The sequence below is a fragment of the Schistocerca cancellata genome, chromosome 10, assembly GCF_023864275.1.
Source record: "Schistocerca cancellata isolate TAMUIC-IGC-003103 chromosome 10, iqSchCanc2.1, whole genome shotgun sequence".
Classification (NCBI taxonomy): domain Eukaryota; kingdom Metazoa; phylum Arthropoda; class Insecta; order Orthoptera; family Acrididae; genus Schistocerca; species Schistocerca cancellata.
In genome coordinates this window covers 141,664,483-141,681,484 of record NC_064635.1, presented here as the reverse complement: position 1 = coordinate 141,681,484, position 17,002 = coordinate 141,664,483, and the positions used below count along the sequence as shown (strand labels likewise).

The window sequence follows — 17,002 nt, the reverse complement described above, 5'->3', positions numbered from 1 at the left end:
TAAGAAGATAGTAATAACTCGACATTATTTTAAAATGAATAGAGCACATCCACAACTCAAAATATCTACAAAAATAATAACAATAATAATACCATAATTAGTAATAAGTAAAATTCCATAAGATAACTTTTTCTTATATATCAATTATTCTCTGTAAATAACTAGTTCGTACAATCAATGCTTATTCCAAATTCACTCTGCCATACGTACAAATGTAGCGTACAAAGACTCAGAAAAGCTAAATTGCTAAAGTACAACAATAAACGGTGCAAGAAACAACAAAAAAACTCTGACTGAAAGACTCTCGAAAAACATAATGGTGCACCTGCACGCTCTGGAATTAATGTGCGTCAGTATTTGGACAGAACATTTCCAGGGAAATGGAAGCCCTTCCCACTTCATCTACTAGATGAGAAACCTGTTTCCTTTGTAACCTCCTCCAATGGCCCAATAAATTAGTGCCAACTATTATTACCTTCTTGTTCAGATCCATTACACTTCGTTAGAGCCTTACGTTACCAGTAGGACCAGCAACGTGCTTTGCGAATAATGTCTAAATTTGGTTACTATTTGTGTGTGTTATCACCATTGCCTCAATAATTATGCATTTCAACACTGAGTCTGGTAACAGCATGCTGTTTAGTACGTACCTCAATGCATTATTATTATTATTATTATTATTATTCTATCGATGGGATTGTGGAAACATCACATCTATTACTGTTTGGGAAACAATGTAATTTTAAACCGAACGTTTCATAATTAGCGGTGTCGGGATGAATCATGCAGAACAATATCTGTCAGAGGGGTAATGTGCGTTAGGTAGGACTACTTGCGAGCGGAGTAACGTGCCCGTGACAGGCTCCAATGTACAGGCAAACACGAGTCGAATTTTCTCATTGTAAACCAGTGTGGCAGACATACGGCATACACAAACGATGAATATGTGGATATGCTTCTGGTCCTTGGTACATCTGTTGTGTTGCCGCCCGTAAATAGACTTCTAGCTATCCTAGTCACCGCCATCCAGATAAAAATGTGTTCCGTCGTCTGGAGCTGAGCCTTCGGGAGTCAGGTTCTCTCCTATCAGCATCGCGTGACAGAGGTCGTTCATGGCGTCGCCGTTCTCCAGCTACTGAGGAAGCTATTCTGGAGGTCATACACCAAAAACCTCAGCGAAGTAACATAGCAAGGCAGCTGCGTGTCTCGGAACACAGGGTCTTTAACGAGCTGCACGAGCATGGCCTGCACCCCTATCACTATGCTTTCACGCAACACCTGCATCCTGCAGATCGCCATCAGCGGATGCAACTCTGTGAACGGTTCCAACAACAGAAAGCCAACGATGACTTTGTGAACACCATAATTTGGTCGGATGAAGTAGCATTCTCTCGTGAGGGTCTCTTCAATATGCACAATCCCCACCATTGGTGTGGGGTTAACCCGCGACCGTGGATATCAAGTTCACTTTGGTATCAACGCCTTGGCCGGAATATTCGGCGACAGATGTAGGGCCCCTACATGGTGCTGCCCGGTTGACTGCCAATAGGTATGATACATTTCTCTCGAGGTATCTGCCTGGTGCCCTGGAAGATGTCCCACTACATGTTTAGCAGAGGATATAGTTCCAACATAATGGTGCACCTGCACGCTCTGGAATTAATGTGCGTCAGTATTTGGACAGAACATTTCCAGGGAAATGGCTCGGACGTGGAGGTCCAGTTGTAGGGCAACCGCGTTCATCTGACCTAAAACCCCTGATTTTATTACTGTGGGAACACCTGAAGGAGCACGTGTACTCTACTCCACCGACGAATGTGGAAGAATCGGTTAGTGCTTGTTCATGCTGCTCTTGTTACTGTGGACGCAGCTTTGCTGTCAAGAGTACGGAGCTGTATGATCCAGCAGGTTTCGCAATGTTTGGACGTGCAGCGAGGACTCTTTGAGCCTCCTCTGCTGTTCTGAGGACAACGTGTTCTGTTGTGAAGGTAATGCGATCATTAATATGGACATTATTACCGTCACTGGTTGCTAATGTGCGACATCTGAACGCTCATACTACATGTAGTACAACTGACAAGTAGATGTGTTATTGTACTGTGCTATCATCTTTAGCATCTCGAAATTGATATTGTTTTTGTAGTTATTCTGTCCTATGACAGGTCATTTGTTTCATCTGTCTATTTCTTACTTGTGCAACCACGTATCTGTTATGTTCAGCACTACAGAATGTTGTGATCTAAGAAACGGTGTATATTACAGTATGAAATATCAGAATGAAATTAGCAATTGAAAAAATGCACCCGAATCTGTTTTTTTTGGAACCATATACATTTATTTAAATATATTAACAACGATACATTAAAAAAACATTTCATTCCCTTAACCGCTTATATTCCTAGTTTTGGTTAACACTACTGTCATTTTATAGGTTTTCGTTTGTATATTCTTTTCTTTTTCGTTTTTCTCTAATTGTTGTTCCTTGAACCCTTTTACATGGCCATTTATCGTCTTTTTTTTTTTGGGTAAAACATTGCAGGACAGGCATAATAATTTATATGTAGTACCGACACACTGAGTTTGAGTTCAAATTTTTGTGTGTCATGCACTTGTGATGCCACAGGCACACTGTGCAAGCTGGTATGAGCTCTCCCTCTAGTTTGCACGGTTAGGTGGGACAGTATGAGGGAAAACATCAGCATGACAGATGGAGCAGAAGTGGAAGAAAACTTTTTTACATATACTACAGATTATACATAAATTGAAGAAGAGAGAAAAGTTATATTATATAAGAGAAGCAGAGAGGAAAGTGTGAGTAAACAATATAAATTTTATAGAGCACATAGTAAAGGAAATCATTAAAAAAAATTATCGAACCCACGACCTCCTGCATTCCTGGATACTAACCCAAAACGCTATCCACTGCACCAACTGCGCAGCGTAACTAATGTGGGTCACAGTGTTGCCACTCTTTAACGTCATTTTTCTGCTGGATGTACTCGCAAGACGAAATTTTGTGAGAGACATTTTTTTATCGTTGGCATGTGAGGAGTTGTGCTGGGAAGCCCGAGGGCGTGAATTTCCCTTCACCCTGTATAATGTTTCCCTCGACAAATCGGTATCCACTGAAACCCACGCTACCTTTCCTGTACCTGCGGGTATTTTATCCTGCTGATCGATCTTTACAGAAAACGTACGCAGTTTAGTTGGTCTCTCATCCCCATAATAGGTGAACCTTGCGCCATTGTCTCAGTTGCAACTGTTCCCCGCGCTGAAACAAAGTCCCACTGAGTTCCAATGGGAAGACCAATCTCAGTTTGATGTTTTCCAAGAAAGTCTAGCCCAAGAATCACTGAATAACCTTCGCCTACGCATGGCAACACTTCCAGGCGTTGGCTGAACTTAGTTTTCCCGACCAAAAACTGCTGCACCAAACGATTCCACTCTATTATCGCCGACCCCTATAACCTATACCATGTAGGCCCAAGACTCCTGTTTCCCAACAGATCCACACTCATAATGGACACATTCGCACCTGTGTCCACCAAAATATCTGTTTTCTGCAACCCTACATTCCTACTATGCCGCATTCCGTATGTGCGCCAACTTGTGCAACATTACACTCTATAGGAACTACCTCCCCACGGTTGAAGCAATCCCATTTGCGTTTAATGGCTGCTTCCCTTGCCGGTGCCTTCCACCCTTCCTACTTCTACACTCAAATGCTCGGTGGCCCACTACGCCACATACATAACACTCTAATCGCTTACTCTGCTTTCTTACATGCCTCTCCCGACCACATCTATAACACTTGACTTCAGAAGCAAACACGCAGTGGCCCACTCCTTGCCTTTTCACCATATCCACCTCCTCTATAACTGTTGCGATCCTAAGAGCTGAATCTAAGTTCTCCATCAGCACCCTCTGTGGCATTTCGGCGTGTATACCACGCTGAAAGCCGGCCACCGCACTATCTTCTGCCTACTGTAACAGTACTCTATTAGCGTCTGCATTCTCGTTCTGTATGTAGTAACCACAACCAACAGCGGGAACGCCTTGGGCTGCGGATCGGAGCCGCCAGGCGAGGAAGCCGCCGGCGGTGGAGCCCGCACCACCGGGTGGACACAAGGACGAGTCGGACGACAGACCAACGACAACTGACGACAACCGACCACGACAGACTATGAGCGACACAACAAGGGAGAGATAAACAACGGAGGCTTGTGGAAACCACAACACCAAACGTAAATCCACTCGGAAAAAGAGCCAGGCAAATGTCAACAACGAGCAACGACCAGAACGCAGTACCGCCGAGATAGAGACGAAATCCAGAGCAAGTACCAGACTGGCTGGACTAGGGTTTTCTTTTCCTTTATTGAATTTCAATTCCCCCCGAAGGGGGCGGACTGGCAGCAGCTTAGTATGCCGCTCTTCAGCCTACAGACTTTGTTAGAAAGATGAAGATAATAAATAATAAAAACAGGCGATAAAATTGAAGACTTAAAGAGTAACATGGCGAAATGAGATCGTGGAACTTAAAACAAAGAACAGAGGGATGATGACGCTAAGAAAATACATACAAAACAGACAGGTAAAACAATAGACAGGCAATTTGAAAAAACACGGCGACAGTCTGGTTTCTGTTCGCAAAAGACATAAAATTCACACCCAGCGACAGCACAGTTTCTGTTCGCAACACGAGAAAGACGAACAACACTGAACAGTCACTGGAACACTGCACTAAAAAGTACGCAAATGTGACATACCACAGCCGAGAGCAGGTGGGGGGAAACTGGACAGATGATGGGAAAATAAAAAAGGGGGGGAGCCGGGAAAGGAGCTGATGGAGGATGAGGACCCATAAGAGGGGTGGGGGGCGCTGGGCAGACGCGACAGGGAGTGGGGTAGGCAGAGGAGGGGAATACAAAAGGACTAGGGGGGGGGAGAAGGGAGGTAGGGAGAGGTTTAGTGGGGAGAAAACATGACGGAAGGGGGGAAGAGGGAGCCCAGGGAAAGGACAGAGGAAAGGAGGGGGAGTGAGGATCAGAGTTGATAGGAGGGATAAATGGAGGGAGAGAGGGCATCATCCAGGAGGGGGAGATCATGGAAGCCACCTTGGGAAAGGAGATGTAGGGTGTAGAGATGGAGTAGGGGGGACACAACGGTGAAGACGTGGCAGGGGGTGGGGATGGGAGAGGAGAGGAGCAACCAGAGGGTGAGGGGGTTCAAGACGGCGGGAGGTGTAGAGGATGCGGATATGTTCGAGGAATAGGAGCAGATGGGGGAAAGGAATGAGATCATAGAGGATCCGCCTGGGGGACGGGAGGCATATATGGAAGGCGAGGCGGAGTGCATGACGCTCAAGGATCTGGAGAGACTTGTAGAATTTGTGGTGGGGGGGGCAGATATCCAGGCAGGACTGGCATAACAGAGGATGGGACGGATTAAGGATTTGTAGGTGTGGAGGATGGTAGAGGGGGGCAACCCCCATGTCCGGCCAGAGAGGAGTTTGAGGAGTCGGAGGCGGTTGTGGGCTTTGGATTGGATGGAGCAGAGATGAGGGATCCAGGTGAGGTGACGGTCAATGGTGAGGCCAAGGTAGGTGAGGGTGGGGGTGAGGCGGACATGACAGGTGCAGACAGTAAGGGAGAAATCCAGGAGCCGGAAGGAGCGAGTGGTACAACCCACGATGATTGCCTGGGTCTTGGAACGGTTGAGTTTCAGGAGCCACTGGTTACACCATGCAGCAAAAAGGTCAAGGTGATTCTGGAAAAGACGTTAGGACCGTTGGAGGATAGGAGCGAGGAATGCGGTGTCATCAGCATATTGCATATGTACGGGAGGGGGGGGGGCATATCTGCCGTGTACAGGAGATAGAGGAGAGGGGAGAGGACAGAGCCCTGGGGCACACCTGCAGAGGGGTAGAAGGTGTGGGAAATGGCATTATGGATGGTATCACAGGAGGGGCGGTGGGAGAGGAAGGAGGCCACCAGACGGATGTAGTTGATAGGAAGGGCGTAGGTTTGGAGTTTAAACAGGAGACCGGGATGCCAGACACGGTCGTAGGCCTTTTCGTGGTCAAGGGAGACAAAAATGGCGGAGCGACGGGAGTTAAGCTGGAGGGAGAGGAGATGAGCGAGGCGGAGGAGTTGGTCATCAGCAGAGAAGGAAGGTCGAAAGCCACATTGGGTGTTTGGGAGGAGGTGGTTTTGGCGGAGGTGGTGATGGATGCGCCGGGAAAGGATGGATTCCAAGAGCTTGCTGAACACCGATGTCAGACAGATAGGATGATAGGAAGAGGCATCAGATGGAGGCTTGTTGGGTTTGGAGAACATCAGGATATGGGAGGTTTTCCACAGGTCGGGATAGAAGCCAGTGGCAAGGATGATATTGTAGAGGGTGGCAAGGATTGAAAGGAAGGAGGGAGGGCAGTGTTTGAGGTGGTGGTTGGACTAGGTTTTTTTTTTTCCTTTATTGTGTTTCAATTCCCCATCGGAGCGGGTTGGCAGCAGCATAGGCGCTGCTCTTCAGCCGAAAGACAGAACAAAAATATAGAAGACATTTAAAAACAGCAAAGGAGAGAATAAGGTGAACATAGAGATAAAAAAGGGGGAACAGCATGGAAGACAAAAAAACGGGGTGACTGTAAAATGGAGATAAAAAACTGTTTAAAAGTAGCACATATAAAAAGCCACACACTGCGACGGTTAAAAGAACACAAGGCACAGTATGACTGGAGCAGAAAGGTAGCGACGGATGGCATAGCACATAACGTAACACTGACGGCGAACCTCAAGGCAGGACACAATTAAAATCAAAGCTCTTGACGCACACGAGTAACAGCACTAAACACAACACTGATGTGGCACACTGATGATGAGCAATACAGAGGATCTGCCAGGCGCTAGGAGATGAGGGAGACCTGAAGAAGGGAGGGAGGGGAAGAGATGGGGGAGGTGAGCAGGGGGCGCACGGGAGAGGGCCAGGTAGGGTGGGAAGGAGAGAGGCAAGTATGGGGTGCAGGGTCTCAGGAGTGGGGGGACGGAGGCAAATCCGCTCTGGGAGAAGGAGGAAAGAGGAAAGAGGGCCCTGGGGAGGGGGGGGGGACAAGGCCAGGTTACAGTTGGAAGGAAGGGTAGATGTCACGGCGAAGTTCGTCATCTGGGAGGGGGAGGCGTTGGAAATTGCCCTGATGAAGGGGATGGAGGGTGTGGAGGTGGAGAGAGGGAGGGATACAGCGATAGAGGCGCGGCAACGGGCGGGGGGTGGAGAGGAAGGAGGAAACCAGAGGGTGGGGGGGATCAAGCCTGCGAACAATGTAAAAGATGCGGAGATGTTGGAGGAACAGGAGGAGGTGGGGGAAGGGGATCAGTTCATACAGGAGCCGTGTGGGGGAAGGAAGGCGAATACGGAAGGCAAGGCGGAGCGCATGGCGTTCAAGGATTTGGAGGGCCTTGTAAAAGCGGGTGGGGGCGGAGATCCAGGCAACGCTGGCATAACAGAGGATGGACTAGGGCAGAGCGGGTCCCTATATACGAAATCAGAGGGAGCGGCTATTGGCCGCTGTCTGCACGTGGCTTAGCGGTGGCGCCCTCGCTGCGTGAGAGGCGCTGCGCGGAATAGCCGCCGCGGAGGCGGAGCCCTCTGTGGGCTGACCACGTCCATTTGTTCTGCCGCGTGTTCGACTTCCACGGCGGAAGGTACTAGACTGTACACATGTCTTTGCATTTAGCTAATGGATTCTATCCGAGAATGCTTCCACAGACTCGTTGCGCTGCATCGACAACGTACTTAATTTCTCCAGAAAAAACCGCGGACAGATCTGCTTCCGATACTGGTGTCACAATCCAGCGGCCCATTCCTGGAACGTATGTGCTTTACTAAATGTCTCGTGATAGACGACATATACTTTGGCGTCCCCTACCAAACGCATCTTGGCAATATACAGGGTAACTTCACCTGTCCCTAACATGCTGAATGAAAACTGTCACGTCCTCCGTTGCCTTTCCCGAGAATGGATTAATCAGTTCGACCACTGACGGGTCATAGGGAACAGAAGACACTCTCAGTCCAGACTTGCTTCCCGAGGACTCCGATTGCGACAGATCATGATTGTCATAACGAGCCTCTCACTCACGACTAAGGATATTTCTCCGTTTTACGCTCTCACAGTGCTCTGTTAGTGCCTGGCACTTGCTGAGTTAAAGCAGAAACTACCTCGGACGTACTAGCATGTGCTTCCACCATTTACATTACCCTACTAGCACCTTAACTCAACTGATTTTATTTAAAAAAAAAAAGACTAACACGTAGTCGTAATTAATCCTACCCAAAGAATTTCTTTGGCGAATCATCCGTCCATCTGCTACAGTTCCGGTAAACGGTAACTCTTGCCCAGATAAACTACAAAATGGACATGTCAGTGACACCTCCACCAAAATCTCTGAACAATGCTAGGTCTACGGATTCCTGTGGCTTCTGGAAGGTAACTCTGAACGTGTACCCTAGCTCAAACAACAAAGTCTGAGATGGACATAACGTATTTGATACGTGTTACAAACCGGACAGAATGGGAAGGACCAGGCCCCTTTGCTTTTTTCTTTTATCACTCGTTTATTACATCAGAGTAATACACATTTTAGGACAAAATTTAACTACATGAAATATTGCTCCCAGTGATGGTTAACATAAGTAGTGACAAAAATTCGTTGTCTTAAGGATTTCTGCTGGCAACAAATTTTAAGGAGGCTATGTAAGGCTTATATCAATTTAGCTCAAACACGTAGCTACTGATTGAATCACGATACAGACACTTCAACAATTTCGTTAACAAATAAATATCGTGAATTTGTACTCACAGTAACCAACTAATCAACAGCGTTGCCATTGAATAAGTAGTAGGCCAGTTGGAACGAATTAGCAATACCCCGCAACTAGGGGAGTTAATACCAACAGCCTTTAAATGTCTTGCTCCCCATTAAATAAACAAACTTACAGTAATTAAATGAATAACAAATCAAACACACTACGCTCCACTCCAACTCTTCAGTGGAAGCCAAGCCAAAATGAAGATTCCATTAACTGACTAGCACTGAATTCACACTAAAGCTCATCTCTGTGTTCCCAGACACACATGGGGCAAACTTATAAGCGATTTTGAAGGGAGCACATCAGTAAAACCGGTAGTGGAGCTAACTCGTGCCACTGAAAATTAAGGTACTAGACCGGGACACAAGGTGGTGTACAATGAGGTTGCCTTAGTGCTATACTGCGCTCCAAAATATTTATTCAAATGGCCAATTCAAAATTAAGTACACATAAACCAGCAACAATTAACGAGGAATGACACCAGGTCCCTCGAAGGAATGAAAACACTTAATTGAAAAGACAAATGCCGGAAGCGGCAGTAACATCAAACACCTTCTCTTCCTATACAAGTAAACATTTAACCAAGCACAAGTAATGAACCCCAAAGAGAAAATTCAAATAAAACCCCCAAAAGATTATAAAGGACAGGGAACCCCAATTATTTAAATTCAAAAGAATTAGCTCTCCCCAAAGGCAGTGTAAACGCGAAGGCCACACTTAAGAGGCCACCAAAATTGGTTACGAAAGTTTTACACATTTGCTCCATTTCTTTAAAAGAAACACAAGGCTGCTTAACTTCTGCTGGACGTCCGGTATGGCTCGTGTAGGATACACCAAGCAGCAACACAAGCTAGGCGGTCGCAAGGCACGGCGAGCAAAATCAGGAGAGCAGACAGGCAGGCAGCCAACACATATCCTCCATCCTGAACCGGCAGACCGCGTACAACCAACTCCACATATACGTGGTTGCTTCCCACCTCGTACCTCGCGACATCTCAGCAGGTAGCCCGAGCAAACGTCAACTGCCACTCGCCCCGCGAATGCGGAATACAACCAGGCAAGCAAAGATAAGGAACATCGAAGGATCGATAATGGACATCCAAGAGACTGGCGCGCCAGTAACGAGCACCACGGCTCAGTATTGTGTTGGAAAGCAGAATGACCACTTCCTGACTCCAAATTATTACAAACCCCCTGAGCTCAGGCGGGCAAGGAAACACCAGCAAGTTTGACACTGACTTCTGTTGCGTAGAAGGTATACAGCTGCCTTCCACTGACCGTTTTGATGGTGCCGCACGGCATGCGTGCGTGATTGAACGCTAGTGCCAGAGCCCGGCCGCCCACCCCTGTAGACGTGGCGCTCCTACTCAGATGTGCCGGTAGCCCGGTACACAGTTGGCTGCTCCCTCAAGCAGAGCACCGAAGGGAAACAGCCGACCACCATCGTTGTAGTGAGTCTTGACAGCTCCGGCCGTCCACCCAGTGCAGCTCGGTCGGTGACAGCTCTGCACCTTGGGGGCCATCACCTAGGGCCCCTATGGATGGTAGCTTGCAGTTTGCCGGCCGATGTCACCCACAGAGCGGAGGCTAGCAGCCCTCTCGCTCCTGACGCCTGTAAAGCCCGCCCTGCCCCAATTATAGCGTGTCCAAGCATTGGAGGTTGGTGGTTGTTTCAGCGGGCCACTTGTCTACTGATATCCATCGTCGTGGTTGGCACGCAACTTAAACAATCGTCATTCTCTCCGGTTCTGCTCGCTTTAAGCCTCCGGGACCGCATATTAATCGTTTTCCCTACACCTCTGATGTATTTCCTCTGGAGGGGACAAGTGGAATCAAATGGCTTTAAGCACTGTGGGACTTAACATCTGAGGTCATCAGTCCCCTAGACTTGGAACTACTTAAACCTAACTAACCTAAGAACGTCACACACAGACATGCTCGAGGCAGGATTCCAACCTGCGACCGTAGCAGAAGCGCGGTTCCGGACTAAAGCGCCTAGAACCGCTCGGCCACAGCGGCCGGCGGGACAAGTGGAGTGCTCTTTAATAATTACAACGTCAGTTTTCCTCAGCCCGCTTCGGCCCCTACACAGAGGGCCCTAGGCGCTGTTGTAACTGTAACGTATGGGCTGTGCCCTGTGCTGCTCTGATTACTTCACAGCATAAAGAGCCCACCTTGCTGTGCCTTCTCGCCTGAGAGTGATGTCAGACACCTGTCTTGCAGAATCATTTGCTAAAAACAACAGGAAGGAGTATAAGGCAAAAACTGACAACAAGAAGCAACCAGGTGACAGGACAAGTGTTATGACATCGGATGTTGTTATTGTCAGGTTACCCTCCATTGAGAGGCTGTTGCACGCAGCGACTGTTATATAGACTTGTAAATAATACACTCCTGGAAATTTAAATAAGAACACCGTGAATTCATTGTCCCAGGAAGGGGAAACTTTATTGACACATTCCTGGGGTCAGATACATCACATGATCACACTGACAGAACCACAGGCACATAGACACACGCAACAGAGCATGCACAATGTCGGCACTAGTACAGTGTATATCCACCTTTCGCAGCAATGCAGGCTGCTATTCTCCCATGGAGACGATCGTACAGATGCTGGATGTAGTCCTGTGGAACGGCTTGCCATGCCATTTCCACCTGGCGCCTCAGTTGGACCAGCGTTCGTGCTGGACGTGCAGACCGCGTGAGACGACGCTTCATCCAGTCCCAAACATGCTCAATGGGGGACAGATCCGGAGATCTTGCTGGCCAGGGTAGTTGACTTACACCTTCTAGAGCACGTTGGGTGGCACGGGATACATGCGGACGTGCATTTTCCTGTTGGAACAGCAAGTTCCCTTGCCGGTCTAGGAATGGTAGAACGATGGGTTCGATGACGGTTTGGATGTACCGTGCACTATTCAGTGTCCCCTCGACGATCACCAGTAGTGTACGGCCAGTGTAGGAGATCGCTCCCCACACCATGATGCCGGGTGTTGGCCCTGTGTGCCTCGGTCGTATACAGTCCTGATTGTGGCGCTCACCTGCACGGCGCCAAACACGCATACGACCATCATTGGCACCAAGGCAGAAGCGACTCTCATCGCTGAAGACGACACGTCTTCATTCGTCCCTCCATTCACGCCTGTCGCGACACCACAGGAGGCGGGCTGCACGATGTTGGGGCGTGAGCGGAAGACGGCCTAACGGTGTGCGGGACCGTAGCCCAGCTTCGTGGAGACGGTTGCGAATGGTCCTCGCCAATACCCCAGGAGCAACAGTGTCCCTAATTTGCTGGGAAGTGGCGGTGCGGTTCCCTACGGCACTGCGTAGGATCCTACGGTCTTGGCGTGCATCCGTGCGTCGCTGCGGTCCGGTCCCATGTCGACGGGCACGTGCACCTTCCGCCGACCACTGGCGACAACATCGATGTACTGTGGAGACCTCACGCCCCACGTGTTGAGCAATTCGGCGGTACGTCCACCCGGCCTCCCGCATGCACACTATACGCCGTCGCTCAAAGTCCGTCAACTGCACATACGGTTCACGTCCACGCTGTCGCGGCATGCTACCAGTGTTAAAGACTGCGATGGAGCTCCGTATGCCACGGCAAACTGGCTGACGCTGACGGCGGCGGTGCACAAATGCTGCGCAGCTAGCGCCATTCGACGGCCAACACCGCGGTTCCTGGTGTGTCCGCTGTGCCGTGCGTGTGATCATTGCTTGTACAGCCCTCTCGCAGTGTCCGGAGCAAGTATGGTGGGTCTGACACACCGGTGTCAATGTGTTCTTTTTTCCATTTCCAGGAGTGTAGATTTCAGCTATCAGTCGTCGTCTTGACATTTTATTGGCAGATCTATATTTCAGCTAGAAACTAGCCACTCTCAATGCTATGAATACAACAGGTACATAGTTAGATGATGTCATTAAAAAGTTGCAATTAATGGCTTAACTCATATGGTTTGATTATTACAATTCACAGGGGTTAAGCTCTCGTGTTATATCAAGATAAAATTTCCATAAAACTCATAACTTCTAGTAGAAAGCTTAAAGGAAGGGATGTTCTGATTCTATGGCTTTCTTTATCGGTTCTTTCCGATATGGTGTCAGGTATAGGCTTTTGTTGCGATATCATTTGCCAAAGAAGAATTTTGCCACCGAGTCTCCACAGTAAACTGCCTTATTTCATATTTGATTTTGTGCTTGTCAGCAGACTTAACAGTTTGCCTCGCAGAATTAAATTCCCTGCATCATTTTGATGTAATGAAAATATCACAAGGGCAATGCAAGCAGTCTTGATGTTCAATGGATTTGATCAATGGATCATGTTAGTTATGTTTTTTACTTAACGAAGCACACAAACAGTTGGAGTACTCAGCGGTTCCAAGTCCTGTGAGTATAAAGTATGCTACGATAACCAGATCGCACGATGTACACACTTTTCCGATTTATAGTAATTACATTTTTTTGAAGTTTAGAAATATATTTTAAACTAATAAACATTATTGCCACCACATTCATTTCTATAATTTAGTATGGATAATAATTTGAAAACATTTGTAAGGTACTCGAACAGTACACCCATGGACACTTTTTTTAAAGTAGTTTCTTTCCTATATCTGACTTTCTAGGACTGAGAAACGCCGATATGTAAACAACAACTTCTGTGTATTGTAAAATTAGTGTTTTTCGTCGCTTTCATATTCTTGTTCTTCTTAACCTAACATGTGTTGGTATGCGTTAATAATTCGAGCCTGATTTGTGCAGCTGTAACATGATAGCTGGAATCTATTGTAGAGCCTGTTCTGGTCTGTTAGAAGCGTTGTGGTTGTAGTTGTTGCATGTTCCTAAATAGTCTTTAGGTGGACATTTTGCACGTAAAAGTTAATTAAAATGATATGAACATATCAACTAAAGCATACTCAGTGTTCTAATCGAAATAATCAAAACTGGTTCATACTTCATGGAGACAAAGTTACAGTGAGCCATATTTTTCAGTGAGACACGTTGTCAGTGAGGAGCCACAAGAAACAGATGAGTAAAATATAGTTTATCATAGCACTATATTTCTTCTTAGTGATTTATTAGCTGCGCTTTAGTAACGTTTCAACAGCTAAAAAATTTCATTTCACTAGACGTTCTGAAATTCTGACAATATACATGATTTCTCTTAATAACAGGGGAGGGTCGTTATAAGAGTGTTCCTGTGAAAGGGTAAGCAGTTAAGTCTGCAAGAAGGCTGCCAGCAGCAGTAAAATTATGGTGAATCGCTAGTTCAGAACGGAAACTGTTTCTAAAAAAAATTATCTCTTTCGTGAATACAGTAATATGTTCTTATGTAGGCCACGATCAGGAGCTGCTTATTCATTAGTTCGGATTTTAATTTGCGCGTTCTACATGAGAAAACTGTATAAATGGGCAAAAGTCAAGCACTGGAAAGACTTGAAGATCACAGTATTGTTGGTAGAGTAGAAGAACTGACAACCAACGTGCACCTGAGGTTTGTCTTTTCCTGTACCTTCCAGTGAATAAACTTTTTATGATCACTAACAAGTTCGCTATAATCAACAAAAGGAAGTGTTTTTCTGCTTCTATGCTGGTTCTTCTTATTCCAAGTATTTCATTAATAAACTCTATGTTACTAGATCAAAGAGAAAATTTCTCACATTGCACGGACAGTGCTGATGAAAGTGGAAAGATGATTTTATTTACAGTCTGTAATAAACTGCGCTTTACTAATGGAATCTTCTGAGTAAAATAATTATGCGAGCAACAAAAAGAAATAAATATGTTTTTTTTTTTTTTTACTTTAAAAACAGACACTCATAAATTGTCAAGCTGAGAATTTTTCAACGTGTCCATTTAGTTTCTTAAGACATATTTTTTTGGATACAAAAAATGGACAATAATGGCAAGATAAAGAGTTATAAGGGAGAAAAGGAGGGAGGGAAAGAAGGATGGAGAGGGCGAGTAGGACAACAAAGAGAGAAGGTATAGGAGGGGGAGCGAAAGATCAGAGGAAAAACCAGGAGAAGTCTAAAGATACAGGGAGGGGGAACATAGATGTAGATAAGGACATAAAGGTGTAAACTGTAGACATAAGAAGAAGATGATGAAGAAAAAAAGGAAAGAAGCGGGAGAAGAAAGTAGAACAAAATGGGTAACAGACAGCAGAGAAATATAACTATGGGAATAAAGGGAAGGAGGGGGAGAAGAAGAGGGAGGAGAGAACTGGGAGAGGGAAGAGAAAGAGGAGAAGAGGAAGGAGAATGTGGGAAAGGGACGAAAATGAAGTAAAAAAGGATGGGAAAGTACTCAAAGCAGGCAGTATTAGGTGACGGCAGGCTGAAAGAAAAAGATATGAGAAGAGGCAAATAAAGATGATACTGAACCAAAGATTGAAAAGAAGGGGAAGAAGAAACAAAGGAGCGAAAGAAGAAGACGGGATGGAAACAGAAGTGAAAGAAGGTGGAGGTGGGTGGGCAGGTGGGGGAAGATTTGGATTAACTACACAAGGAAAAATTGAAGAGGAGTAAAACTAGGAGAGGAATAAGGATACTGTAAGGGTGGAGAAAGAGAATTGAAAATGAAAAAAGTGAGATGGGAGTTGAGCAGGAGTAGGAGGAGAATGAGACAGTGAAAGATGAACAGGAAGCGGAAGAGTTGTAGTGGAGGAAGAATGAAGGAGAAATAGAAATAATGCAATGATGACGTTAAAGTGAAAGAGGAGGAAGAGAAGTGCACATGAGGAAAAGGAGGTGTAAGTATAGTAGAAGGAGAAGAAGAAGTAGATGGAAAGAAGTGGGAAAAACTAGCAGGTGGAACGAGAAGAAGAGGAATGAGGACGAGGAGGAGGCTGCAGATGTGGATGAAGTGGAAAGAAACATCGTAGTGGAGAATTAACACGAAGAGGAAAACAATGAGATACAGCAGGACTCTGTCTCACCTCGCCCTGAACCTCGTCGAGTGGTATCGCAGTCTGACCGCCTGGCTTGACCAGAGCTTCCAGCAGGCGCTGCCGTGTCTTGGTAGGTGCGTCCTGTGTGGCTGCCGACCTTATGGCGATGCACTGCATGGCCCAATTCTCCAGCATTTTCACGCACTTTAACACACCACGTCCTTTGGACGTCAGCCGCAGCAGAAACTTGTTATGCATCCATGGCCGCAGTACCATCTTCTGTAAAAACCATGTGGCACACGTCAGTGCTAGTCTCCACCTGGGGGAAGAGTGGGGAGGGAGCGGGGGGACAATAGGCCATGACGGCCGGCCGGAGTGGCGGAGCGGTTAAAGGCGCTACAGTCTGGAACCGCACGACCGCTACGGTCGCAGGTTCGAATCCTGCCTCGGGCATGGATGTGTGTGATGTCCTTAGGTTAGTTAGGTTTAAGTAGTTCTAAGTTCTAGGGGACTGATGACCACAGCAGTTAAGTCCCATAGTGCTCAGAGCCATTTGAACCATTTGAACCAATAGGCCATGACACACTGTTCTCTGTTAATCAAATCAAATCGCACAACTTACGAATACGTGTGAAACTCCCTAAATAAAATCAAGAATATAAGAGCAAAAATTTAATTCATGGCAGAAATTAAAACGTTGTTTGAACGTGTAAACTATTACACATCTGTTCCTGGCTCCTCCTACCGGTTAGTGGCAGTCGCTATCGTGAACACTCATGTCGGTAATCCAGATTCAGGGAAATGGATACTATTCTCCAGCCTGGAGACAACGGATCAGCATTTCTTCATCTTGCTAACAGATGCTTGTCTGGCTCGACCCTCCTGTTTTCAGAAGCGACTGATTCCCAAAGGAAACCCAGTAAAGAAACTTGTCAGATGATTGAGAGAAATAAGCACCTTTCAGTACCTACTATAAACATTGCCCGGACGTGGTCGAATGAAGTGCCTATACTGATGAGGCAAAACTAGTATGACCATCTGCTTACTAGCTTGTTTATCCGTCTTTAGAACACAATAGAGCACTGATTCCGAGTATCATGGATCCGACTGTTTGTTGGCAGGTTTGTGGAGGTATAGTTCATTAGATAGGTCATATAACTCGCGTAAATAACGGAACACTGGTATGTATGCGAAGTGGTGGCGCCCAATAATGACGCAGGTGAGTTCAGTAGGATT

At 46.5% G+C, this 17,002-nt stretch overlaps 1 protein-coding gene across 1 annotated transcript in view; it reads right to left on the bottom strand.

The window, feature by feature from the left end:
• Window positions 1-16,042, bottom strand: part of LOC126106202 (cytochrome P450 4C1-like) — a 61,211-nt gene extending 45,169 nt beyond the window's left edge. Inside the window, exon 1 of the mRNA XM_049912436.1 lies at window positions 15,815-16,042. Within this exon, the coding sequence (XP_049768393.1) occupies window positions 15,815-16,042 (228 nt within the window). The remainder of the gene's footprint in view (window positions 1-15,814) is intronic.
• Between the last annotated feature and the right edge of the window lie 960 nt (window positions 16,043-17,002).